The sequence below is a fragment of the Rhincodon typus genome, chromosome 4, assembly GCF_021869965.1.
Source record: "Rhincodon typus isolate 14 chromosome 4, sRhiTyp1.1, whole genome shotgun sequence".
Taxonomy (NCBI): domain Eukaryota; kingdom Metazoa; phylum Chordata; class Chondrichthyes; order Orectolobiformes; family Rhincodontidae; genus Rhincodon; species Rhincodon typus.
The window spans coordinates 109,779,504-109,807,173 of NC_063335.1; the positions used below are offsets into that span (position 1 = coordinate 109,779,504).

The following is a 27,670-nucleotide window of genomic DNA, read 5'->3' on the forward strand; positions in this document are numbered from 1 at the left end:
TCCGAGCCTCCAGCCCACTCCCCGTCCCCGCTCCGAGCCTCCAGCCCCCTGCCCGTCCCCGTCCCCGCTCCGAGCCTCCAGCCCACTCCCCGTCCCCGCTCGGTCCCTACAGCCCACCGACTGTCCCCTACTCCGAGCCTCCAGCCCGCTGTACCTCAGCAGAGAACACCAAGAGTGGGAAAGGGGGAGAAAGGAGAAAATGGGAAATAAACTGACGGAGTGCAGGAGCTCCGGTTGGAACATCCTACTCCGCCACCATCTTGACCAGAGGAATAGTATCTCACAATCACCAGAGTACAATTGGTTATTGGTTGCCTGCAAAAGGTTATCATTAAATTTGTCAGGATAAACCCTATGACTGAGGACACGGCGGTGACAAACTGATAAGGTCACTATAACCAAAGGCTAATGACCTAGAGGCAAACACTGTGAGGACAAGGCAGCTGGTGGGATGTGAATTTGATTCAGAAAAATCTGGAACCTGAAATTCACCTCAGTAATGATGACCAATTTTGTCCATTTAGTGTAAACACCAATCTGGTTCAGTAATGTCCTTTGAAGGAAGGAATTGCTGGTCCTTACCTGATTTGGCCTACAGGTATCTCTAGCCCTACAGCAAAACGGTTGCCTGGAACTAGTTTTGTGATAATGGCCTGAGCAAATTATGCAGTTTTCAGGGCAATACAGAAAGAATGGCCTTACTGACAAAGCCAATATCCCAAGAAAGAAGTGTTATAAAAAATCTGGAAATCAATTGAACTCTTTAAATAACGGGTTTGGGAAGGTACCGAGTGCTCTAGTTTGAGCATTCTGATTATCGACCCTGCACTTAAATTAACCCATCACGCTGAGCCAGACATCACCCACGGTACCACAAGAGCTCCTTTTATTCCTGAGCAGCGACACAACATTCTTGTTCTGAGAGAGGGTGAACAGCCCCAGAAGGTTTGGTCCACTTGGTACCAGTGACTTGGGTAGGAAGGAGGGATGTGGTCCTGCAGTCAGAATTTAGGTAAATGAGGTTGAAAGTTAGCTGGTAGGATGTAAAACCCAGTAATTTTCAGATCTCTCTGTATCACTCCACAGAAAATACAAAGGTGTGAGAGGAGGAATCGTTGCAAAAAAAGCATATCTGACCTTTCCTTTGACATTTGTCACATATCTCGTGTTCCAAAGAAAAAAAGACAAGGATTTTTTTTCCCAGATAATTATTTATTTAACCAAATATCAATGCAGACTTTGGCACTTTGTTACATTGGAATCACATGTCAATACAGCATTCACCAGGATTTTGGAAATTCTCTTTCCTGTTAACTAGCTTTCATATATTTCACTATACACTCAAAGAGATGCTGGTGAATTCCTACTGAACAAAAATATTGGTGCATTGTGCTTCTCAAAGTTTCACAATAGCCGATTCCAAATAAACTGGAACATCATGATGGGTTTGGCGAGCAAGTGTTGTGCCCTGGGCTCCAGACAGCTCCACATCTCAACTGATACTCAGTTAGACCTAGGTTACCACAGACAACTCCACTCTCTGTAGGTAGTAGTGGAGGGGGAGGGGGGGGGGGAGGGGGAGGGGGAGGGGTGGGTTTGCTAGCTTCCTGCTGCTGCTGGCCTCTCAATCTTTAAAAGAACACAGTCAGGGTTGGCTGTCTTGTGCAGCGCTCTACAGACTAGGAGAATGGCCACTTGCAAAAACAAGAGGCCACCATCACTATGGAACTGTTACCCAGCTCCAGGTAATAACATCACTGGCCAGAAAAATCACACAGCCTGGATACCCAAATAACCTCTTCTCAAAAATCAGCTCCAATGCACTTGAGATATTTGCTTGCAGTTTAAAAGGAAACGACATTTGGAGTGGAATTTGATTTGGCAAATCACTTTTAGAAAGGGTATGTCCTCTTGGCTCGAAGCTGTTAGTCTTTAGCTTCCAATGTGCAGCTCACATGTTGTGAAGAGAGTGAAATTTACACACTGGCCACAGAGTCTGATCCAATAATACAGCTGCTCAAATATTACACCATGACTCAAAAAAGTGTGCTTTTCATAAAAGCTGAACTTGTACACTTGAACAGATGGACCTGATGCTGGTGAATTCCTATTGAACAAAAAAATTGGTGCATTGTGCTTCTCAAAGTTTCACAATAGCCGATTCCAACTAAACTGGAACATCATCATGGGTTTGGTCAGCATACACTCTCATCAAACACAGTTGTTTAATGGAATGTTAGAACCATTCTGCTTACATAAATTTCTCGGTTAAAGAAGCTGTCCTGCTTACATAATAAGGTCTATACAGGTGTAGACAATTTCAGGTTTAAAAAAATGCACTTACAGATAAAAGAGTGAACAGCTAGGTTATTAAATCACTGCAAACCAGTTAAAAGGAATGTGCGTGTCTGGGGCAAAATAAAATGAAGAGTTGCCTCCCTTCGATTGTGAAGAGATCGAAATTGTGCTGTGAGATTTCTTTCAACAACATCCGCTAAGCCCGAGTTACTGAGTGGGGAACAGCAAGCAACCTCCTGCCCAGCATCACTCCACCCTTTTGGGTTTGCCCTATACAAGAACAATTGATGATAAAAACGTATCATAACTCTTTGAATCTCTGCCCTTGGCATCTCTGCAGTTCATGAAGATAATAAAATCAAAACAACAGGGCTGTGAGTTGTGAAAGATCTCACCTTGATTCTGATCACTGTGTGCTATCAGGTTCTGCGAGGGCTGGAGATACCAACTTTCATGTTAACATTCTGTACACCAGGATAATTAAAAGGTTTCACAGGGAAGACAGGGTGTCTCCAATTTAGCAGAAGACCTGAACTAGTGGCCTTAGAAGACTATCAGTAATGAATCTAATAGGCAATTCAGGAAAACTTTCTCTACTTAAAAATGGTTAGAATGTGGAACTCATTACCACAGGAACTGACTGAGGTACTTAAGGGGAAATTGACATAAACGTGAGGGAGAAAGGAGCAGAACAATATGCTGATAGTCTTCGATGACGTATAGGAGGACAAGGCTTGTGTGGAATATAAATACAGTGTTACGGGTTGTAGGGGTGACCTGTATCTGGCTATGTAAGGTGGCTTGTACCTGAACACACTAAGTGGCCCATGCCTGCTTATAAGATGGCACACAGAAGCTAAGAAAAACTAAGCAACCTGCTCACACACTGAAATACTATGGTACCTTTGAACAGAACTGCTAGAAGGTCAGTAAAGGAACGCCGTATGTTCCCACCTGAGACAGTTCTGATAAAAGGACGCCTTAGGACAAATAAATGACTAATTCCAGCTTTATTAATGAAAGGGTGGTTGTCCCAGTAAATGAATAACATCAGGTGCTTGATTAGGTCCTCAAGCAGCTGCAAGGATAACGGCTAAAGTTATTTCATCGTAAATAGTTGCCTCTTTGAAGCTACCAGCAATATTAAATAGTTTCTAGCTAAAAATACTCTAATCATAGAAGTTCATTTCAATACATAACCAAGATATAATACACGCCTTTTAAAAACATTTAAGATTAGATGTAAAGATTAACTAGCCTTAGGAGACTCCTTCTCTTATGCCGTGATCAAGACAGATTGCTCACAACCCATAAATTACAAAATGCTAACAGTAGTAGTAGTTTTATAACATCACATTTATAATTAACTTTGTAACAGAACTTAATCTATAGCAATTAATTAAAACTAATTGACATTTTATTTTTACACTATGTAATTGGGACAGTGGGAAAATAAAAGGAGTAACCGAATGTGATAAAAGACAGCACCAAAATACAGTGGGTAACAGAATTTGAACTGTCCTTACATATAAACCAGCCTGAGAAAGACCCGAAGGAGTATAGCCATTAAACTTTTGGAATGTGAATGAATAGGATGCATAGGAAGAACCCAAAGCCTAGAGATTACAATGTCAAGCAGACCCCATAAGATCATGGGAACCTGGGCTGTCTATCATTGATTAGGTGTGCCACAAGATTGGGTGTTTAGATTAGAGGGAAGGACAAGTAACTACGTTGTATTTGATTACTGTAACACATAATGTATAAAAATGCTGTCTTTCTTTATCAAAGCAGTGGGGTGTCATTGATCTATCTTCTGAAGCCACATTCAAGGAAAATACTTTAGCCCTCTCCCTTCATAAACCGCTTTCTGCTTGAATAAACATCTTCCACTTGCATGAATCCTGCCTGCCTCCTGAGTCTTTGTCCCCGTTTGGGAAAAACACGCCTACACAGGGGTAGGGTAGGTTTAGGTAGGATGCTCTTCGGAAAGTCGTTGTGCACTGGATGGACTGAATGTCCGCCTTCCACACTGTGGAGATTCTATGATTTTTATGATAATGGAATAGTGGCATAGAGTAGTGAAGCAAAATAAATGTTTCTGTGCTCTTGTTAATGCAGCAACTATATTTGTCTGGGTGAGTGTGTGTGTGTGTAAATGGCTGCAGAATCAGTGACCACTGAATGTCCCATTGCTGGACCTGCTATCTATCATAGGATTTTGGGCATGTGTAGTTTTATCTGTAAACTGTTTATTTGTAACTTCCGGTCAACAACAATATCTGAGCAGGACAGCTCATTTAACCACATCGAAAGCCATCTAACTGTGATTTTATACAATCAGTTTACACTTTGGCAAAAATGTATTAATAAGCACTCAGTTATTATATATACTGGAAATATTCATTCACTCTCCCACAGTCGAATCAACTTACCATTAGTTCACTGCCACAATTTAAATACAATCTGCTGTGTTAGGGCCACAATTCAGAGTGAGAGCTAACTCCCTCAAGTATAAATAAAAATGTCAGAAATTGACTTCACATGAATATTACTTCTATTTTATGCTGAGATTCCAATAAATTAAATAATTTATTTTTGTAAACACTTCAAGTGATGGTATGAAGATACTGTAGGTTCCTGCTCTACACTGGATCATGGAATGAGTTCAGTGGGAAAGCCCTTTCCTTTGCAAAGCGAGCTACTCAAGGTAGATCTGCCACATCAGCGTTCTCATTAACTTCTTACGGACACTTTTAATGCAATTTGCTTAACCAGGAATAGTCGCTCATTTCTCATCATTAAGATGTACATTATAACCTGTTGCCTTCAAAAGAATTTCACGTTATATTCAAAAATAGTTGCTTTTCTCAGAATGCTAAGAATATCCAAATGCCATCTCCCACAGAATCAGGAGATCTGCAGACCTCCAAATCTAAAAATAGCTGCAATTTAGGCCAGTTCTCTTTTATCAAGTAGATTTGTGCTTGTCGATTAAATAGTGCATCAGCCACTGCCAGAAATGGACGTGAAACAACAGAAGATTGATAGCCATGATACCTGCAGCAAGATAAACAGTAATGACCGTGCTTTCACGTGGCATAAAACACTTGGCGAGTGTAAAGTCTGTTGCAGTTATACTGGCCTGGAGAAGTAAACAGAGATGGATTCCAAGTTAGTGCTATCTGAGCTGAAAAATGCTCAGCACAATTAGCAAAGATGGCTTGCCTGACAGTGTGATTACAGGAATTCTTCATCCCAAAACTTCAGCACCAACTGCTGTTTGGTTGAAGTACATTTCTGGCTTTTGGAACCAAGGCAGGGATTTGCACAGTTTTAATCACTTGCTCCAACTCGACAAAACAGTTAAAATCAAGGCCTCAGTATCTGCTGGAATTCCAGAACCTGCTGACTGTGTGTGGGGAAATCTTTGTCACCTTGCCTCATGAATCAGTTAAATAATTCAGACCTCCTGTAATGGCTACAGCCAACTCTTCTCGATCACATTGTGTGCTTCAGTTTGTACAAGTTATAAAGAACTATTCACTTTGGAAAATATGTCAGGCACTAAACAAACGCCAAAAGACTTAATTACCAGGATAGAGTTAGCAGGGTAGAGTAAGGCCATTTGGACCCTTTGGAACAAAAATACTTCACTTAACCTAAACAGACTTGTAAACATGCCGAGGGAAAAAAATCTTTGCTTTTACGTCCATTCAGGCCAAGCAAAGATTTTACCAAAAAGCACAAACCCAGCACGTCTCCAGGTCTGCTCGGTTGCACTTTCAAAAAGATCTTGAGATTTTAGGTCTTTTCGGTTTTTGGATAACGGATTTCGGACCCGCATATCTTAAAACCGTAGGAATATTGGGCCAAACACTGCTTTCTCGCACTACAAGTGCTGTAAAAATTTCCAGACCCTTCGGTCCAACTTGTCCATGCTGACCAGATTTCCTAAATTAATCTAGGCCCATTTGCCGGCATCTGGTCCATATCCCTCTAAGCCCTTCCTATTTGTATACCCATCCAGATGCCATTTGTAATTGTACCAGCCTCCATCTTTGTGAAAAAGTTGTTCCTGAAGTCCTTGTTAAATCTTTCCCCTCTCACCTTAAACCTATGCCCTCTAGTTTCGGACTCCCCTACCCTGAGTACATCCTGCTCTCCACCTCTCTGCATTTACTTAAACCCTATTCAATCTCTAATTTCTTCCGACTCTGATGGAGGTCACTGAGCGGAAATATTAATTCAGTTTTTCTCTCCACTGATGCTGTTCCAGAGCCGCTGAGCGATTCACCAGCTGCTGAAACCAAACTAAAACACATGGAATTTGCACGTTACCAGAAAGAAGCTGGGATTGTTGCGGTTCCTCCAATTAAAGGATGGGACACTGATCTCTGGCAGCTGTCCATCATGTAGCACCGTGCAGCCACTGTGAGTGTGGCCACTAAGGATCAGCCGAGGACGGAACCACCAAAGCAGCTGGAAGCAAACAGGCAGAGGTTACTCACCACCAGTGACTCAATGTGTGGGAGGCGCTGTGTTATACTACATCACAAAGTCATGAATGGCCCTAAGGATGTCACTCCTGGTCTTGCAAAGTGCCCAGTCCACTTCAGATAAGGCATCAGAAAAGTCTGACAAACAGCTGAAGCTACAGTAGCAACATGAGGATTTCAGTGCCAGTGTGATGCCAGCTATGTAGGTGCCAAAGACTGGTGGATTGTATCAAACATCACATCCCTTCAGCTGTTTATAACAAACGTGATACTGACTGTACTCGGGCAACCCAGCCTTGCAAAACTCATGACGCAGTGTCAACATTAGAAGGGATTCTGCAAATGGACAACACTTGCAGGATAATTGAGAGTGCATGAAAAATGACCTTTCAGGATGGGCAGTCAGGCTCGCAGTCTGTCCCACTTGTGGGTACCGTAAGCTAATATATTAAGACATTCCGCAGACAGAAAGAACACGTACACACCCTGCACCCATTTCAACCTAATACAAACAGTAACAGCCATTTGCTGGTTTACTTCTCAGGGCAATGTCTTCACCAGAATTAATTTGCCTTGTTTAAAATTTAAACAAAGTTTGGCAGTTAACTGTTAATCATCATTAACACATGCACTCTCCATGATAATGCCTCAATTTGAGTCCAAAGCCAAACAATCAGCATTTTCTGCTCACAGTATAAAGATAAAATTAAAACAAAAACAATAATGTGTTTTTTTTTTCCAGTGACACTCAAGTTCTAAAACGCTGGACAACGCAGCAACTTAACTGGCTTCGGTCCTCCACCTTCAACATTCACTCCCTCCATCAGTGAGGCACCATGGCAACATTGTGGACCATATCGTGCTTGTTGAACATTTATGGAGATGAAAGTCAATGGAGTGATTTAAAACTTACACATAATATGGCACAAGGCCAAAACTAAAAAGGGCATAAAGAAAGAGCTTGTCGGAACTCATTTTGTGTCTGCTTCTTTCATTTTGGCTCTTGGTTTTAATTCGAACTATTGTATTCTAAGAAGGCACCAAAGAATAGTGACTTTGTACACTTTTCACTATACTCGGGTACCTGGGACAAAAAAATCTAATCTAATCTAAGAGAGAGCTGGTTGACTGAGGTCAACTGGACACAACAAGAGACTCTGCTATAGTTAATTCCAGGACTTTGACCCAGCAACACTGAAGAATCAATAATATATTTCCAAGTCAGGATGATAAGGGTCTTGGAGGGGAACTTGCAGATGATCATGGTCATGAGTTTGGACGGTGCTGTCTAAGGGGCCTTGGTGTATTGCAGTGGTACAGCCTGCTGATGGTACACGCTGCTATTACAGAGCGTTGGTGGCAGAGGGACTGAATGCTGCTGGATGTGGTGCCAATCAAGCGGGCTGCTTTGTCCAGGACGGTGTCAAGCTTCTTGAGTGTTGTTGGAGCTGCACCCATCCAAGCAAGTTGTTAAGTACCACACTTTGTGCATATCGTGAAATAAATCTACCGGGCTTATTTGAGAACAATTTCCCCAGCGTATGACGCATGTACAGTGTATGACTTGTAGCTTTGTTTCTTATTTAATGGTCTGCAAGAAAGAATTAATTTATCTGTTCTCCAGGTGAAGGGGAGCCTAACAGATTGCAGCAGAGTTAATGCAATTCATCGTGTTCCTGAATCACATAAAGGTATTGGGAGGTAGAATTTCAGGTAGTTCCACAGTAAGGTGCTAAAGGATGGAGTTAAGAATTTGGCCGGTCCCTAACCACGTATTTTTGATAGGTTTTCCTACATCTGGTAGTTAAGTGTGAAGATACAGGATTTTATCGAATTATCACATGAAACACAATGAGGAAATAATGCTATTATCTCAGGCCATTCAAAAGCATCTTTCAGCCAGTAAAGCATAGTTTGTTCTGAAATGTGGGATGCAAGGCAGCTAATTTACATCGCAAGCTCCTAGAAACAGCAATTCCACAATGACACTCAGTCTGTTTCTGATGGCTTGGCTGAGGGAAAGATGATGATCAGCGGATCTTTTCCACCGTTCTTTGCGTTAATGCCCTGGGATCTTTTAAATCCACCCAGGAGGACGGACACTGCCCCAGTTTAACATCTCGCCTGGAATAGGCTATGTCTGGCAGTGAGCACTCCCTCAGTGCTGTACTGGGGCTATCAGCTTCTTACGTCTCTCGTGCAGGACTTGTACCCTCAACCTTCACCTCAGAGGGCACTGAGCCATGACGGTTACACAAATATGGCAGAGTGGGCAGTGCCACACTGGATGCCCTGTTTTAAGAGTGACATTTACCAAACACATAGATGACACATTCTGTACCTTTTTGGTAGCTTCAAGAGACAGTGTGTCATACTTTTCCTGGAACAGCAACCGTTTCTCCTCAGGAGACGCAGAGTCTTCGCCTGTACACTCCTCATCGCTGACACGATAGAGAGGATAATGCTGGCAGAGTGAAATACACACATGGAAACTGTTAATCCAGCAACCACCAAATTTCTACCAGAGTCGTTGATCAAACTAGTAGGGACAAGAGACACCGTAGACTCAAGAGACTAGTTAGAATAAGAACTGGCTCTTATGGCAAGTACCTTAGCTGCTTTCCAAGGAACCTCGATAAATTCGAGGGATGAAGGGCTGTGATGAAATGGGAGGAGACCAGGGTGGAGCATGAGTCCTATCATGGATTCAGTGGACTGAGTGGCCTGCTTTAGTGCAATGTTGGGCAGCCTGTCATCTTGTAAGGTGACGGTTTACCATGTTGGCCAACTCGAGTTAACCACTGCCTGAAGGAGGCCCACGCTGGCACAGCAGTCACTAGCACGTACACTGCGGAGGACGACAGTAGCCAAGAACCTATGTTTCACTGTGTTCTCTGGACCCTGTGTTTCCGCTCACCTCGTCCCTCTCCAAACAGCCAGTGCACTTACCCCGCACCAGATCGCACCATCATAGACGGTCTCCCAGAGGTCAGTGGTCATGTCTGCCACCTTCACATCTCGGTTGTGGAGGAAGTATTGACGCCCATGAGGTCATTAGCCAGTGGCCAGCTCACTGTACAGAAGGTGAGTGAGCCAGTGCAAACACATTAGACTTCGCAATGAGTCAGCGCCAATGGAATTAGCACACTCCAAGACCCATTGGTGACCTTATCCTTCCAAGAAGTGAGCAGGATATACACGGAAGGTCTTTCTCTCACCTAGCCCATGTCCTCTCCCAGCTGCACAGAACAGTGCTGAGCTTACAAGGTTCATAACCTCACGGTTTGCTGCTTCCAAAGAGGTTACTGTTGCTTGCCACTCTCCTATTCAGTTTGGTCCTACCGGCTGCAATTCTTGTGATATACGGATTGGTTTCCACACTGAGTGATTGTGCGGTCTAGATAAATGAAGCTAGCAACCACCTCCAACGTCACACCATCAATACGAGCAGATGGTTTTGTGGCAGTGCCCTGCACCATGCCATGGTGCCCTGATGCTGAGGGTTAAAGGTGTGAGAGAGTCTGCCCAATTGTCACTAAAGATGTCCTCAATATGGAACACTAGTGTCATATCATCAGCAAAGGGCAACTCTTTCCTGAGGACTTCACAGAATTGTTCCAGTTCAGGAGGCCATTCAGCCCATCATGTCTTCTCCAGCTCTCTAAGTGAGCTACTTGGTTTCTCCATAACCGTGCACATTTTTCTTTTGTAGAGAACAGGCTAGTTCTATTTTGAATGCCTCAACCAAACTGGCCTCCAATACTCACGCTGCCAGTGTATTTAACTACCCACTGTGTCGTTGCACTCTTGTGCTTTTAGGCACCGATTTTAAATCCATGCACTCTTGTCCTCGATCCTTTCCAGAGGAATCTCAGTTCCTCCCCATCCACTCTGCCCACAGCAGGCTGGGTGTAGGTCAGGAAGACTGGGCAGCTGTCTAGTAGTTCTGCTATGTAGGTAGGCACCATTTTGTGGATGACCTGAAGGCACAGTGACAGCAGCAAAGAGAAGAACACACCAAGTGGTGTCAGCACCAGACTACAGCGCTGTATGACCCCACTTCAGAATCTCAAAAGTTCCGAATATCGCCCCGCCATAGCTAACTTCGCCCAACATGTTGCCATGGAATGATATTACACTGAACAGTTCTGGCAGGCAGCCAATTATCTTCAACAGATCTCCTCTGTATGAGTGGAATACCAAAACTAGTACGGACTGGTTGGACCGAATGGGCTTCTTTCCATCTAATTCTACTGAATCAACCAGAGAACGATTCAACACAGGAGCTCATTTTGCCAATCCTTCTGTGCTGGGTCATTGAAAGTGTGGTCCAATTAGGCACACTGTCCTTCTCTTTACACGTAATTATGCCAGTTTTTCTTCCTTGCATGTATAAAGCAAATTCCCTTTGAAAAGAAAGGATTGATTCTGCTTCCACATCCTCTCAGGCAGTAGTTCACAGATCAGAACAACCCATCAGAATAATCCAAAATGACACTGGAAAACATCACAAGATGCTTTACAGGGGCATCATCGATCAAACATTCACATTGAGCCAGGTGAATACAGGTTACCACATGCTGGTTAAAAAAGCAGAATTTAGCGAGCAACTTAAGAGGGGAGAGGGAGGAAGAGACACAGAGGGGGTTTTAGGAAAGAGAATTCTACAGCCTACCATCTTTCTCATGGAAATGCAGGAAACATGAACCAAAACAATTTGCCAAATTGCCTCTGACATGATTCATATTGCCATCAGTTATCTACAAATGAAGGAAAACATGAACACGATGTGGTACAGTATCCTAATCAATGTGTTGAAATTGTGAATTACGTTTAATAAGTTTAATTTCAAAAGGGTGAATAACAAAGCTCAGACAACATGCTGCCCAGCTAAATACTACTGCACATAAGCATTTTCACCTACAGAACAAGAATCGTTTACTGCACAGTGCCTCTATGATTTTTTGTATTCACACACAGGATGTGGATGTCACTGGCATTTCTTGGCCCATCCCTAGTTGCCCATGAGAAGGTGGCGGTGAGCTAACCACTTGAACTGCTGTAGTCCATGTGCTGTGGGTTGATCCGCAATGTCCTTGGGGAGGGAATTCCAGGATTTTGACACTGTAACAGTGAAGGAACGGCGATATATTTCCAAGTCAGGATGGTGAGTGGCTTGGAGGGAAACTTGAAGGTAGTGGTGCTCCCCATGTATCTGCTGCCCTTGTCCCTCTAGAGGGAAGTGGTTGTGGGTTTGGAAGGTGCTGACTGAGGATCTTTGGTGAATTTCTGCAGTGCATCTTATAGATAGTACACACTGCTGCTACTGAGCATCGGTGGGGGATGGAGCGGATGCTTTGGATATGGTGACAATCAAGTGGGCTGTTTTGTCCAAGCTTCCTGACTGTTGCAAGCTGCACCCATCCAGGCAAAGTGGGGAGTATTCAATCACACTTCTGACTTGTGCCTTGTACATGGTGGAAAGGCTTTGGGGAGTCAGGAGGAGAGTTACTCACTGCCGTACTCCTAGCCTCTGAGCTTCTCTTGTAGCTACTGTGTTTATGTGGTGAGTCCAGTTGATTTTCTGGTAAATGGTAGCTCCCTGGATATTGATAGAGAGGGATTCAGTGAATGTCAAGGGGGTAGTGATAGATTGTCTCTTATTGGAGATGGTCAATGCCCGGCATTTGTGTGGCACAAATGTTACTTGCCACTTGTCATCCTAAGCCTGGATATTGTCCAGATCTTGTTGCCTTTGAATTGCTTCAGGATCTGGACAATATCCAGGTTTAGGGTGACGAGTGGCACATAAGGTGTGGATGAGATTAGACTAGCTGTCATCGTCCAGGAGGATGAACAACACAGCAGGCTTGAAGGGCTGAATGGCCTACTCCTGCTCCTATTTTCCATGCTTCTATGCTTCTATTCTCAGCCAACTCCCCATCTAACTTGCGTTATTTGCTGACTTTAGTATGTCTACTCATCCTAGAAGAGGTCAAATATCAATTGGTACCCTCCACTTTAACGAAAATAAATCAAAACTGTAATTGAACTCAGATTCCTACCTGGAGTAAGATGGGAGCAGATGGTGGAAATATCTCCTTTTCTTTACATTTCTCATTGGAATGGCTTGGATCCAGCTGTTGACAAATAAATTGTCACGTGAAACTTGTCCATTACCTTTTCAAGGTAATTTTATACCTTTTGATTTAAAAAATACAATATTCGTGGGAAAATGATTAGCTGCAGAGTTATCCTCTACTCCATCAGGTTGGAGTCAAACTTGAATTTCTTACATGGCTCACCTCGATGGGGATCAAAATCTCGAATCACCTGCTTAACATTTGAAGCATGGAGTTTGGAAAAGGAGCAGTCATGGATTTGTGTAGTGAAAGGAGCACAGAGAGGAACAGAGAGCTTGGACCCAGGGGCATGGGGAGCCATTTGCAAGGACATAGGCCTCGACAATGGGCTTTTTTGAAGGGAGCAGGAATGATGATGTCATGGCAACTGTTTCCATTGGCAACTTGCCTACAGGGGTCAGGAAGGGAAACTGATTGACCAGCAAGTGAGTGGGATGGGTAGAAACAGCAAGCGACTTGTAAGGAAGCAGCACAGGCAGCTGTACACAGAGCATTAGTGACAAAGAATTTCCCTTTGACAAGTCACAATGAGCTCTTCTAATGAGATGATAATACAGTCGACGGGGCTGGTAGGTTTAAGGAGGAGAATGGAAGGTGATGGGAGGTAGGGTTAACTCTCATAGAGTTATAGAGATGTACAGCACGGAAACACACCTTCAGTCCAACTCGTCCATGCCAATCAGATATCCTAAATTAATCTAGTTTCCAGCATATGCTCATATCCCTCTAAACCATTCCTATACATATACCCATCAGATGCCTTTTAAATGTTGTCATTGTATCGGTTTCCACCACTTCCTCTGGCAGCTCATTGCATACACACACCATCTGCATGAAAAAGTTGCCTCTCATGTCCCTTCCATATCTTTCTCCTCTCATCTTAAACCTATGCCCTCTCGTTTTGGACTCCCGCACCCCGGGGAAAAGTCCTTGTCTATTTACCTTTGATGCCCCTCATGATTTTATAAACTTCTATAAGGTCAGCCTCCAACGCTCCAGGGAAAATAGTCCCAGCCTATTCCTCCTCTCCCTATGGCTCAAACCCTCCAACCCTGGCAACATCCTTGTAAACCTTTTCTGCTCCCTTTCAAGATTAACGACATCTTTCCTATAGCAGGGTGAGAGTTTCATCTGATCCATCTGAATCTGAGAGGGGTGAATAAGGAGCCCAGCACAATCTAACAAAATACCCTGCCAGCTAAAAGAATGCTGAATGGGTGGAGTTAGGGAGGGGAGTGGTGAGAAATGTGATCCGAGTTAAACACTCTGATAGCTGGGTCCACAGGAGTACGAGGGCAGGAGATGTAGGATGGTCAAAAAAAGCAGAACTGACCTGGAGGGAGGATCAATAACTGACAGCACAGGAGAGATGGAAACTGAAATCACTGAGTGTAAGGAAGCTCTCTGACTAAAGGCTGACAGAACAAAGGACAAATTTCCAGAATTAATAAACAGGATAAACAGCAGGGTAAGGTTTATAATCGGGGGAAGGGTAATTACAATTCTGTTAGGCAAGAACTGGGTAACATAAAATGGGAACAGATGCTGTCAGGGAAGACCACTATTGAAATGTGGAGATTGTTTAAGGAATGCATACTGCGTGTGCTCGATATGTTTGTCCCTAGCAGGCAGGGAAGATGCGGTCAAGTGAGGGAGACTTGGTTCTCAAGAGAGGTCGAATGACTGGTTAAGAAGAAGAAGGATGCTTATGTAAGGTTTAGGAAACAAGGGACGGAAAAGGCTCTAGAGGGATACAAGTTAGCCAGGAAGGAGCTGAAGAAAGGGCTTAGGAGAGCTATAAGGGGACATGAGAAAACCTTGGCAGATAGAATCAAGGAAATCTCCAAGGCTTTTTACACGTACATGAGGAATAAGAGAATGACCAGAGAAAGGGTACAGCTGATCAAGGATTGTAAAGGGAATTTGTGCACGGAGCCTAAAGAGATAGGAGAGGTCCTTAATGAATACTTTTCTTCGGTATTCACAACTGAGAGGGACCTAGTTGTAGAGGAGAACAGTGTGAAACAGGCTGGAAGGCTAGAGGAGGTCACTGTTAGTAAGGAAGATGTGCTAGGAATTTTGAGGAAGTTGAAGATAGATAAGGCCCCAGGCCTGATGGGATTTATCCAAGGATTCTATGGGAAGCGAGGGAAGAGATTGCAGGGCCTTTGGCAATGACCTTTTCTGTCCACGGGTATTGCGCCAGAAGATTGGAGTGAGTCAAACGTCAATCCTTTGTTCAAAAAAGGGAATAAGGATAACCCTGGAAATTACAGGCCAGTAAGTCTTACTTCAGTGGTGGGCAAATTATTGGTAAGGGCTCTGAGAGATAGGATTTATGATCAATTGGAAAGGCACAGTTTGATTCGTGATAGTTAGCATGGATTTGTGAGGGGTAGATCATGCCTCACAAACCTTATTGAATTCTTTGAAGAGGTGACCAAACACGTGGATGAAGGTAGAGCAGTGGATGTGGTATACATGGATTTAAGTAAGGCGTTTGATAAGGTTCCTCATGGTAGGCTCATGCAGAAGGTAAGGAGGCGTGGGATAAGGGGAAATGTGGCAGATTGGATTCAGAATTGGCTGACCCTTAGAAGACAAAGGGTGGTAGTGAACGGAAAATATTCAACATGGTGCTCAGTTACGAGTGGTGTATCACAAGGATCTGTTCTGGGTCCTCTTCTATTTGTGATTTTTGTAAATGATTTGGATGAAGGAGTGGAAGGGTGGATTAGTAAGTTTGCAGACGATACGAAGGTGGGTCGCATTGTGGACAGTGCGGAGGGCTGTTCTTGGTCACAAAGGGACATTGATAGGATGCAGAGCTGGGCTGAGAAGTGGCAGATGGAGTTTAACCCTAAAAAGTGTGAGGTGATTAATTTTGGAAGGAAAAACTTGAAAGCAGAATACAGGGTTAACGGAAAGATTTTTGGCAGTGTGGAGGAGCAGAGGGATCTTGGTGTTCATATCCACAGTTCCCTGAAAGCTGCCACCCAGGTGGATAAGAGTTGTTAAGAAGGCATATGGTGTGTTAGCTTTCATTAATAGAGGGGTTGAGTTCAAGAGCCGTGAAGTTATGCTCCAGCTATACAAAACCCTGGTTCGGCCACATCTGGAGTATTGTGTCCAGTTCTGGTCGCCTCATTACAGGAAAGATGTGGAAGCGTTGGAAAAGGTGCAGAGGAGATTTACGAGGGTGTTGCCTAGAATGGAGGGAAGGTCTTACTAGGAAAGGTTGAGAGAGCTAGGGCTTTTCTCTTTAGAACGACGAAGGATGAGAGGTGACTTGATAGAGGTGTACAAAATGATCAGAGGTATAGATAGAGTAGACAGCCAGAGACTTTTTCCTAGGGTGGAGGTAGCAATTACGAGGGGACATAGTTTTAAAGTGAGTGGAGGTAGATATAGGGGAGACGTCAGAGGTAGGTTCTTTACTCAGAGAGTGGTCGGGGCGTGGAATGCATTGCCGGAGAGGGTAGAGGAGTCGGCCTCATTAGGGGCATTTAAGCGGCTATTAGATTGGCATATGGATGATAGTATAAGGTAGGGGTGGAGGTTAGACCTTAGGATTAGGGTAAAAGTTCGGCACAACATCGTGGGCTGAAGGGACTGTACTGTGCTGTACTGTTCTACGTTCTATATTTCTATTAAATTAATGGGATGTGGGTGTCACTGGCTAGGCCTGCATTCATTGTCCGTCCCTAATTCCTCTCAAGGTGGGGGGGTGCTGAGTTGCATTTTTCAACCACATTAGACCACGTGCTGTGGATTACACCCACAATGTCATTAGGGAGGGAATTCCAGGACTTTGACCCAGTAACGGTGAAGGAACGGCGATATATTTCCAAGTCTGTTTGGTGAGTAGCTGCCCTTGTCCTTCTAGGTGGAAGTGGTTGTGCGTTGGGAAGGTGCTGTCTAAGGAGTCTTAGTGAATTTCTGCAGTGTGTCTTGTAGATAGTACAGACAGATTCATTGGCGAAGACAGTGAAAATTAAGGTGCTGGATTTGGTGACATCAAGTGAGCTGCTTTGTCCTGGATGGTGTCGAGCTTCTGAGTGTTGTTGGAGCTGCACTCACCCAGGCAAGTGGGGAATATTCCATCACATTCCTGACTTGTGCCTTGTAGATGGTGGACAGGCTTTGGGGAGTCAGGAGGGGAGTTACTCACTGCAGTATTCCTAGCCTCTGACCCACTCTTGTATACAGTCACAATGTTTGTACGGCTGATCATTGATAAGTTCGTCTGAACGCTGATAGTGGGGGAATTCAGATCCGGCATTTCCAATCATGGTCACGGGGAGACAGATTGTCTCTTTTTGGAGATGATCAGTGCCTGGCACTTTTGTGGCGTGAATGTTGCTTATCACTTGTCAGCCCAACACAGAATATTGTCCAGGTCTTGCTTTGGACATGAACTGCTTCAGTATCTGAGGAGCAGTAAATTGTATTCAACACTAATCAATCATTGGTGAACATGCCCTCTTCTGACCTTATAGGAGGAAAGGTCACTGATGAGGCAGCTGAAGATGGTGGGGCTTGGACACTACCCTGAAGATCGCCCGCTGTGGTGTTCTAGGATTGAGATAGCTTATCTCAACAATTTCACTGAGAAACACTCAATAGGTTCAGAAAGGGCAGTAGATATAAAGGATTTTGAGTGATAAATGAGAACGTGAAATAAAGAATGGTGCCCCAAAGAGGAGAAGATAATGCATTAGTAGGAGGGAAGCTCAAGGTGTCTGCTAGTGATACAGAATACTGGACGTTTTGTGAAAACAGATATTTGCAAAATACGGCCAGATGAAATTTAGGGCTCGGGATGTGGGGACAGCATTATTAAACAGAAAGGATGTGACAGTTCTGTGGCAGTTGGAATCTTGAAGTTAATGCACTGAGTCCAGGTGGATATACAAACTGATGATCAAGTCAGTGTAAATGAGGCACATACATTACACATTCGTGGGTTCAGTCTAATTCAGGGGCCCTAGAGGATAAAACTGGGGGCAAATATATACAGTTCCTGACAAGAATCAAGCCAGCCCAAGGCAGACTTCTTTGTTTAAAGTCCATTTAGAGTGAGTTGGCTTCTCTGTAATGTTATGTTAGCCTGTTACACAGCCAATCCAAGTCCAGGAAAGCTGTCAAGCCTGATGTCATTGACCAATATTTGCTCTTTGACCCCATGCTCACACATAATATCACCACGAGGCTCACATGCAAAACCGGCAAAGTATTTATTTAGTTTTTACCCTATACTATCAACCCCTCTGGCAACCACATCTCGTTCATCACTTAATGACCCGGGCTTTGCCCAGCACTGTATTTTCTTCTAAATCGCACCATATTTTGCTACTAATATGGAAACATACAAGGCAGGAGCAGGGTTATGCCATTCCACCCCTTGAACCTGTTCTGCCAATCAATATGATCACAGCTGATCATTGAGCTCAATACCCTAATCTCTTTAGTAACAAGGGCTATATCTACCTCCTTCTTAAAATAACAATGTTTTGGCTTCAACCACTTTCTGTGGTAGTGAATTCCACAGGCTCATTATCTCTGGGTAAAGAAATTTCTCCTCATGTCAGTCTTAAAAGGTTTGAGAAGTACAGAGAAACAGGGACTGGATAGCATGTTAGCGGTGAATATGGGGAAGACAGGATTTACATGCATTTGGAAAGGCAAGGACTGATCAGGGATAGTCAACATGGCTTTGTGCGTGAGAAATTGTGTCTCACTAACTCAACTGAGCTTTTAGAAGAACTAACAAAGAGGATTGGTGAAGGCAGAGTGATGGACATGATCCTATATGGACTTCAGTAAGGCATTCAACAAGGTTCTGCATGTAGACTGGTTAGCAAGGTTAGATCACATGGAATAGAGGAAGAACTAGCCATTTGGATACACAACTAGCTCAAAGGTAGGAGACAGAGGGTGGTGATGGAAGGTTGCTTTTCAAACTGGAGGCCTGTGATCAACGGTGTACCACAAGGATTGGTGCTGGGTCCACTGCTTTTCATCATTTATATAATTGATTTGGGTGTGAATATAGGAGGTGTGGTTAGTAAGTTTGCAGATGACACCAAAATTGGAGGTGCAGTGGACAGCAAAGAAGGTTACCTCAGTGTACAATGGGACCTTGATTGGATGGGCCAATGGGCCAAAGAGCCGAAGAGTGGCAGCTGGAGTTTAATTTAGATAAATGTGAGGTGTGGCATTTTGGAAAGGCAAACCAGGGCAGGACTTATACATTTAACAGTAAGGTCCTGGGGATTGTTGCTGAACAAAGAGACCTTGGAGTGCAGGTTCATAGCTCCTTGAAAGTAGAGTCACAGGTAGATAGGATAGTGAAGAAGGCATTTGGTATGCTTGCCTTTATTGGTCAGTGCACTGAGTATAAGAGTTGAGATATCATGTTGCAGCTGTACAGGACATTGGTTAGACCACTTTTGAAATAATGCATTCAATTATGGTCTCCCTGCTACAGGAAGGATGTTGTGAAACTTGAAAGCGTTCAGAAAAGATTTACAAGGATGTTGTCAGGATTGGAGGGTTTGAGCTATAGAGAGAGGCTGAATAGGCTGGGGTTATTTTCCCTGGAGTGTCAGAGGCTGAGGGGTGACCTTGTAGAGGTTTATAAAATCATGAGGGGCACAGATAGGGTGAATAGACAAGGACTTCTCCCCTGGGTAGGGGAGTCCAGAATTAGAGCGCACAGGTTTAAGGTAAGAGAGGAAAGATGTATAAAGGACCTAAGGGGCAACATCTTCACAAGAGGGTGGTGCATGTGTGGAATGAGCTGCCAGAGGAAGTGGTGATGGTTGGTACAATGACAACATTTAAAAGGCATCCGGATGAATAGGAAGGGTTTAAAGGGATATGGGCCAAATGCTGGCAAATGGGACTAGATTAATTTGGGATATCTGGTCAGCATGGACAAGTTGGACTGAAGGATCTGTTTCCATGCTGTACAGCTCTATGAATCTATGACTCTATGTGACCAGTGGACGTAATGTAAGCTACACGAGAAGATAGTGACATTAGGCCTAAAGGAAAAGATGAGAAGGTGAAATGTATGAGAAGTAATAGAGAGTTTAAGAGGAGATAAAGCACCACAAAACCACCTTCACCAGATAAGAAAATAACCTGAGGTTTTACTTGAACTAAACATCCTCTTTCAAATGTTGCAAAAATCAATGAATCAAATCAATTACACCACCACCAACAATGCAGATATTAATCATTTAATGCTTATCAGGCTAGAATTGAAAGTAAATGGTGTATTGATCGGGAATTGCAGTTTGAGACAATGATGGAATTATACAGCACAGGAGGCCATTCAGCCCTTTCATAGAAACTTTGAGCCTACTCTGCTATCCTTTATCTCAATGCCATTTTCCCCACTTTCTTTCCCCTAACATTTGAAGCTTTTAAACAATAAAATAAATTATCAATCTCTTTTTTGAATATATTCAGTGTCTCAGCCTCCACTGCCCATTTGTGGCAGGGAAGTCCATAGGTATGTGAAACATTTCCTCACCTCAGTCCTAAATGGTCCACCTCACATCCTGAGACTGTGCGCCCTGCTTCTAGACTCCCCAACCAGAGGAAACATCCTCCCTGAATCTAATCTGTCCAGTCCTGTTAGAACTGTATATGTTTCAATCAGATCCACTCTCATCCTTCTAAACTGTAGTGAATACAGGCCCATTGAACTAACCTTTCCCCATAGGACAGTCTTGCCATCCCTGACGTCAACTTAGTGAACCTCTGCTACACTCCCTCTATGGCAAGTATATCCTCTCTCAAGTAGGAAAACCGAAACTGCATGCTGTATTCCAGGTGCAGTCTCACCTACGTCCTGTACATCTGCAGTAAGACATCCCTACTTCTGAACTCAAGTCCTCTTACAATGAAGGCCAATATGTCATGTACTTTCCAAATTGCATGCTGCACCTGCCTGTTTACACCCAGACACCCAGATCCCTTTGTGCACCCACATTTCCCAATTTGTCACCATTGAAATAACACTCTTCCTTTCTGTTTTCACACCAAAATGTATAATTTCACATTTAGCCATGTTACACTGCATTGCCATATGTTTACCCACATACACTCAACTTGTCTTAAATCACCTTGAAGTCTCCTTGCATCCTCCTCATAACTTCACCGAGTTTTGTGTCAGCAGCAAACTTGGAAATGCTGTGTTCAGTTCCCTCATTCAAGTCATTTATGTAATGGTCACTCTTCCCCAAGGGTCTATACACAAGATTATTAATGGATCCTTTCTCATTGCACTGTAGGCCTACAGGTCACTGTACAGATAACAAGACAATCTAGAATAGCCCATTCTCTGATTAGTTCCTTAAGGTATTGTCGTAAAAAAACACCACATACACCCTCCAGGAAATCCTCCTACACAGTATCGTTATTACCTTAGCTTATCTAATCCATATGTAAATTAAAGTCACCCATTATTACAGTTCTCTTGATGCATGCATCTCTGATTTCTTGTTTATTGCCTTCGTTAACATCACCACTATGGTTTGAGGGCATGTAGACAACACCCAAACAATTTTTTACTGCTCCTTGGTGTTTCTTATCCATACAGATTCATACATCATGATTTTCTGAATCAATATTCTTCCTCAGTTCTGCATTGATCTCCTTTACAAACAATGCCATGTCGCCTTCCTTCCCTTTTGTCTGTCCCTCCTAAATAATGAGTACAGCTGGATGTTCAGCTCCCAATCTTGGTCACCTTGCAGCCAGATCTCCTTAATCGCAACTTTATTAGAACAGTGTATATCTACTTGCACTGCTAATTCATCAGTCTTGTTGCGACATACATTTCCGCATTATGACACAAAGCCTTTACACTCAACTTTTTAACCTCTTAGCATTAGTTTTGCATTATAGTCCCATTTGTTTTATTCCCACATATTTTCTGCCTTTCACTTTTGCTTCTTACTTTTCTGTCTTTCATTTCTATTGTTGTTTCTCCTTCCTCAGGTTCCCACCACCCCTCCAGATCTATGAAATTAATTACATCCCCTCCAACTAACCCTACCACCCCCCACCACCTCCTTTCAAATGGTTATCCAAGTCCCTCCTGGAAGTGACTAATCAATCTGCTTTTTCAGGCAGTGCTTTTCAGATTGAAACAACTCACGGTGCAATATGTTGGAAAACTTGAATATTCCTTTCTATTAGCATCACCTGACATCCTGGTTATTTTGCCAAAAGTGTTTTACTTGCCTGTCGGGAACAGTTTAATGCCAAGGACAGTTGCTGAAGATCATTTTCTACTTTCGCGCAGATGGAACAACCATCTCCTTGCAAAGCAATGCTATTCACCAGAACAAAGCTGCAAACACACACAAACAGCAGAATAACTCCTCAGTACTCCGTTCGTAACAGGCTGATTTCCTCAGACATTCAGAAGTCTGCCAGAACACGGTTTGTTCTGAGCCAGATCTATTTTAGCCCAAAAACAATCACAGACCCCAATCACAGCCTGACTGAATTTCCCATTTTACATCTACCTGATGCTTCCATTGATCCATCAGCGGTCATTTTAACACATCCGCTTCTCAGTTCAGACCCACTGAAACTGTCTAAATCTGCCTAAAATGTTATTCCAGCACTTTTTTTCATTCGTTCACAGGATGCAGGCATCACTGACCAGGCAGCATTTATTGCCCATCCCTAAATGCCCAGAGGGCAGTTAAGAGTCGACCGCATTGCTGTGGGTCTGGAGTCACATGTAGGCCAGACCAGGTAAGGATAGCAGTTTCCTTCCCTAAAGGACATTAGTGAACCAGAGGGGTTTTCCCGACAATGTATTTACAGTCATCATTAAACTCTTAATTCCAGATATTTTTTATTGAATTCAAATTCCACCATCTGCCATGGCGGGATTTGAACCAGGGTCCTCAGAACATTATCTGGGTCTCTGGATTAATAGTCCAGCGATAATACCACTAGGCCATTGCCCCCCGCTTTTACTTCATAGAATTCAAAGATTGAATATTCTCATTCAACAGTTTATCTTTGTGCACCCATTTGGCATATAATCAGAGAATAATGCAGCATAGAAAGCCAATCAGCCCATCGACTTCTGAAGAGTGATCCAGCTGGCCCCATTCCCCACTTCTTTTCCCCTTCCCCTGCATTTATTCTGCCTCAAGTATGAATGCTCCGGAAGCATCAGGGTGCAAGGATTGTCACACAGGGTTTGTAAGGTGTAGTGACTGTAATGATGTCATCCAGGTAGGCACAGAATATGAGCTCCGCGGATGGGGTGTTAATCTGGTCCAATCAGGGAGCCCTGGCTGACAGATAATAAACAGGAGTATCAGAGGTTCTGCTCACTCTGAGAGCTGGCTCTGAGGAAACTGGACCAGTGTCAAGTACTACGCATGTGTAAATAAAGGGTGACTTGGTGACAGGATACCGGTCCCTGTCGAGTTATTTCAGAAGAAGTTCTCTTTTGTGGCATGCTGTCTTTATTTACAGTATGGAGACAGTGCTCCATCAAAAGCCTTTGTGAAAGAATCCCAGCAAGTCTCAATTTAATTAAGAGAAGGGCTGTTTCTGTCAATGAAAGGATTCATTTGAAACACCTTAGTAAAGCAAATACTATGTTTTCTTTTGCTGGAGGTTACTGGTATGGTTTCTTTGCATCTTTCTGAAATTAATTAAACTGAGGTATTTTGTGGAGCAAACCATTCATTTCTTCATTTCTCATTTTCAGTTTGTTCTTAAATTATTTTTTAGGATGTATTTGTTCACAGGATGCGAGGGGGTGTTGGTGGCTACACCAGTATTTATCGTCTGGTCCTAAGTGCGCTGGAAAGATTGAATCCTTTTCTAGAAACACTGCAGTCCCTACAGAGCAGGATACGCCCACTATGACATAAGGGAAGAAGATGCAGGATTTTGACCCAGTGGCACTGAAAGAACTGCAATGTATTTCCAAGTCAGGGTAGTGTTCAGCTTGGAGGGGAACTTGCAAGTGGTGTTGTTTCCATGTATCTGTTGCCCTTCTCCTTTTGGTGATAAAGATCATGGATTAAGGTGGTGCCATCAAAGGTGGTACACAGTACTGCTACTGAGCATCAGTAGTAGAGGGAGTGGATATTGAAGGTAGCAGATGAGGTGCCAGTCAAGTGGGCTACTTTGTCCTGGACTACATCAAGCCTCTTGTGTACATTTGGCACTGTACCCATCCAGGCTAGTGGGAATTTCCTAACACACTCTTGAATTGTTCCTCATAGATGGTGGACAGGCTTTGGGGATTCAAGAGATAAGTTACTTGCTACAGAACTCTTAGCCTCTGACCTGCTCTTGTACTCACTGTATTTATACGGCTAGTCCATGTCATCCAGGTGGACACAGAATATGAGTTAAAATCAAAAGAACTGCAGATGCTGTAAATCAGGAACAAAAACAAAGTTGCTGGAAAAGCTCAGCAGGTCTGGCAGCATCTGTGAAGGAGAAAACAGAGTTAACGTTTTGGGTTCGGTGACCCTTCCTCAGGACAGAATATGAGTTCCCCATTTGGGGTGGTTAATCTGGTCCAATCAGGGAGCCCTGGCTGACAGATATAAACAGGAGTGTCAGAGGTTCTGTTCACTCCGAGAAAGCTGGATCGGTGTCAAGTGCTATGCATGTGTAAATAAAGGGTGACTTGGTGTCATGACAGGGAGCACAGTTACTCTTGTGGGTGAATCTAGAACAAGGAGTCACTGTTTAAAAATCAGCACTCACCCATTGAAGGCAGAGGTGAGGAGAGCTTTTCTTTCAGACTCTCTTCAGCTCAAAAAGATGGTAGAAGCAAAGTCTTTGAATATTTGTAAGGCAGAGGTCAATAAACTATTGATAAATAAGGGGCTTAAAGGTTATCGGAGACAAGCAGGAACATGGAGTGATCAGATCAGTCGTGATTTTAGTGAAGGGTAAAGGGGCTGAGTGGCCTACTTGTCACCTGTCCACTATGGGGTTGTCAGTTTTCATTTTCACTCTGTCATCATTTCTAACTCATAGGAGTGACTGAATGCCTCTGCTCATTGGCAACACTGATGGGTCAAGTTATTATCATGGATAATACACCAAGGAATATTGTGCTTTTGTGAACTGATGCTTTAGAATTAAGCAAAGTACCTCACTTTTAGCTGGTAGAAGCTACATATATTCATATGCACGGAGGGATCCGTACTTTATAGGCAAAAGGAACATGTCCAGGTATGACATTATTCCTAAACTAAACAAAGTCCAGGTGCATTCTATAGTATCGGGATAGAAACCTATTTGTTATACCACACATTCAAAGGATCATGACATTTACATTCTTAAGCAGCAGTCTCCTCGAGTTCAGGGGGTGGTGGTGGGGGGGGCGGGGAGAGAGAAGATGCATGGGGGACACCAGACCCAGTATTATTTCTTCTAAGTCACCATGTTCCAAACCATGTGGGATATTTTATAGTGCCAGAAGATGCCGGCGCATTGCTGAGAGTGTGTACTTGAGGATCCGTAAAGACAACAGTTTTTGGAGGCTCTGGATGAAGGGTCTGAAATATCAACTTTCCTGCTTCTCTGACGCTGTCTGGCCTGCCATGTTCCTCCAGCTCCACACTGTGTTATCTCATAGCAAGTCAAATTGGGACCGTGTTCCCCCATCAGCCCCCTCAGTTTCCCATTGGAGTACCGACTCCTTCTTAAATCTTTCAAAGCACCAAGAGGCAGGAAACACGTGTGAAGTTCCCTTTAGAGTGAGTAAAAACAGAATTCACTTACTTTATTCCTTTTCTAGTCACCACTTTTGCAGAAGTGAAGTTAAACACTCCCTCAAACCTCTGCAGTTTATACCAGTCCATTCTGAAAAAAGGAAGTTAAAAAATTAAATGACTCAGTTTTACTAAAAAAGTTCAACAAGTGTTTTTCAAGCTAAAATATCCTCACAATAAAAATTAACAAAGCAGTGTTAAAAGAGAGTATTTATCACTTAAAAAATTCAGGTAATTACAAAATGAATACAAATAAGTCCTTACAGCAGTTACTGTCACAAGAATATCATTAAAGAAAGAAATCTTTCACAGCTATGTCTTGACTCTCCCACATTCAATATCAATAGTCCAAACTTAACAGTCATAGAGTCATTGAGATGTGCAGCATGGAACCAGACCCTTTGGTCCAACTTGTCCATGCCAACCAGATATCCTAGATAAATCTAGTCCCATTTGCCAGTATTTGGCCCTAAACCCTTCCTATTCATATACTCATCAAGATGCCTTTTAAATGTTGTATAATTGTACCAGCCTCCACCACCTCTTCTGCAGCTCACTCCTTACACACACTGCACTCTGCATTAAAAAGTTTCCCCTTAGGTCCCTTTTAAATCTTTCCCCTCTCACCTTAAACCTATGCCCTCTAGTTTTGCACTCACCCACCCCAGAGAAAAGATCTTGTCTATTCACCCTATCCGTTCCCCTCATGATTTTATAAACCTCTATAAGGTCACCCCTCAGCCTCCGACGCTCCAGGGAAAATAGCCCCAGCCTATTCAGCCTCTGCCTGATCAAACCCTCCAATCCTGGCAACATCCTTGTAAGTCTTTTCTGAATTCAAGTTTCACAACATCCTTCCTATAGCAGGGACACCAGATTCTAGTATTCCAAAAGTGCTCTAACCAATGTCCTGTATAGCTGCAACATGACCTCCCAACTCCTATACTCAATGCACTGACCAATAAAGGCAAGCGTACCAAATGCCATCATCACTATCCTATATACCTGCAACTCCACTTTCAAGGAATGATGAACCTGCTCTCCAAGGTCTCTTTGTTCAGCAACACTCCCCAGGACCCTACCGTTAAATGTATAAGTCCTGCCCTGGTTTGCCTTTCCAAAATGCAGCACCTCACATTTATTCAAATTAAACTCCATCTATCACTCCTCGGACCATTGGCCCATCTGATCAAGATCCCATTGTACTCTGAGGTAACCTTCTTCACTGTCCACTACAGCTCAAATTTTATGGTCATCTGCAAACTTACTAACCATACCTCCTATGTTCTGCCAGGACTATTCTTTCGTTTTCTTTTGCCTCTAATTCAAGCTGCTTCATTTACAATTGAATTTTAGCCACTTCCAAAGATTTCAATGGCATTTCTGATAATTTAAAATATGAAGCTATTGCTGCAATTACCTCCCCTTTCCTCACAGACCTGGGCGACCCCAACTCCAGCTTGTCTGCCAATTCCAATAGCTTTGCATTGCTCACGTTTTGTAAAACCCCCAAAGTCACTTATTCCACCCCCAGAAAATTCTTGGTGTCCGAAAGAGCCATTACTACACAAAGCACACCCTGTTTAAATCAACCGAATTCAATACTCTTAAACAAAAGACACTAACACCTACCAATTGTCACCTTTGAGTCCAGCAATCATTAACCAAACTTGGAATTATAGATCCCGATCCTGGACGAGCCCCCAGTTTGTTGTGGACCAGACCAGACCCCCCTCAAAATGGCTTAAGAGGGCAGTCCAGACACTAACTTTTCTTATTTTAAAGGTAGATGTGAAATGCAGATTCCAGGTGTGATATGACTGGTCAAACTACTCGACGTTAAACAAAACAGAATTTATTTAAACACTGTAGTTAAAATACAAACAAAGGAAAGAAGAATTTAGAAAATCTTAACTATTAGAAAACTTAACCGAATAGT

General features: G+C 43.2%; 2 protein-coding genes across 3 annotated transcripts in view; one reads left to right on the forward strand and one right to left on the reverse strand.

The window, feature by feature from the left end:
- LOC109910513 (guanine nucleotide-binding protein G(s) subunit alpha-like) overlaps positions 1 to 7,714 on the forward strand; it is a 318,176-nt gene extending 310,462 nt beyond the window's left edge. The window contains exon 13 of the transcript XR_007261934.1: positions 7,540 to 7,714. The gene's annotated coding sequence lies outside the window, so the exon portion shown is untranslated. The remainder of the gene's footprint in view (positions 1 to 7,539) is intronic.
- Positions 1 to 27,670, reverse strand: part of mppe1 (metallophosphoesterase 1) — a 69,711-nt gene that overhangs the window by 19,343 nt on the left and 22,698 nt on the right. The window contains exons 4-9 of one of the 2 annotated variants that reach the window (XM_020509709.2): positions 25,742 to 25,822; positions 22,202 to 22,310; positions 12,863 to 12,937; positions 9,139 to 9,261; positions 6,640 to 6,780; positions 1,192 to 5,443 (exon numbers count right to left, since the gene is read on the reverse strand). In XM_020509709.2, coding sequence (XP_020365298.2) covers positions 5,270 to 5,443; positions 6,640 to 6,780; positions 9,139 to 9,261; positions 12,863 to 12,937; positions 22,202 to 22,310; positions 25,742 to 25,822 — 703 coding nt within the window. In that variant the 3' untranslated portion in view covers positions 1,192 to 5,269. Of the gene's footprint in view, positions 1 to 1,191; positions 5,444 to 6,639; positions 6,781 to 9,138; positions 9,262 to 12,862; positions 12,938 to 22,201; positions 22,311 to 25,741; positions 25,823 to 27,670 lie in introns of those variants that run through there. The other variant, XM_048595903.1, reaches the window with a different exon arrangement.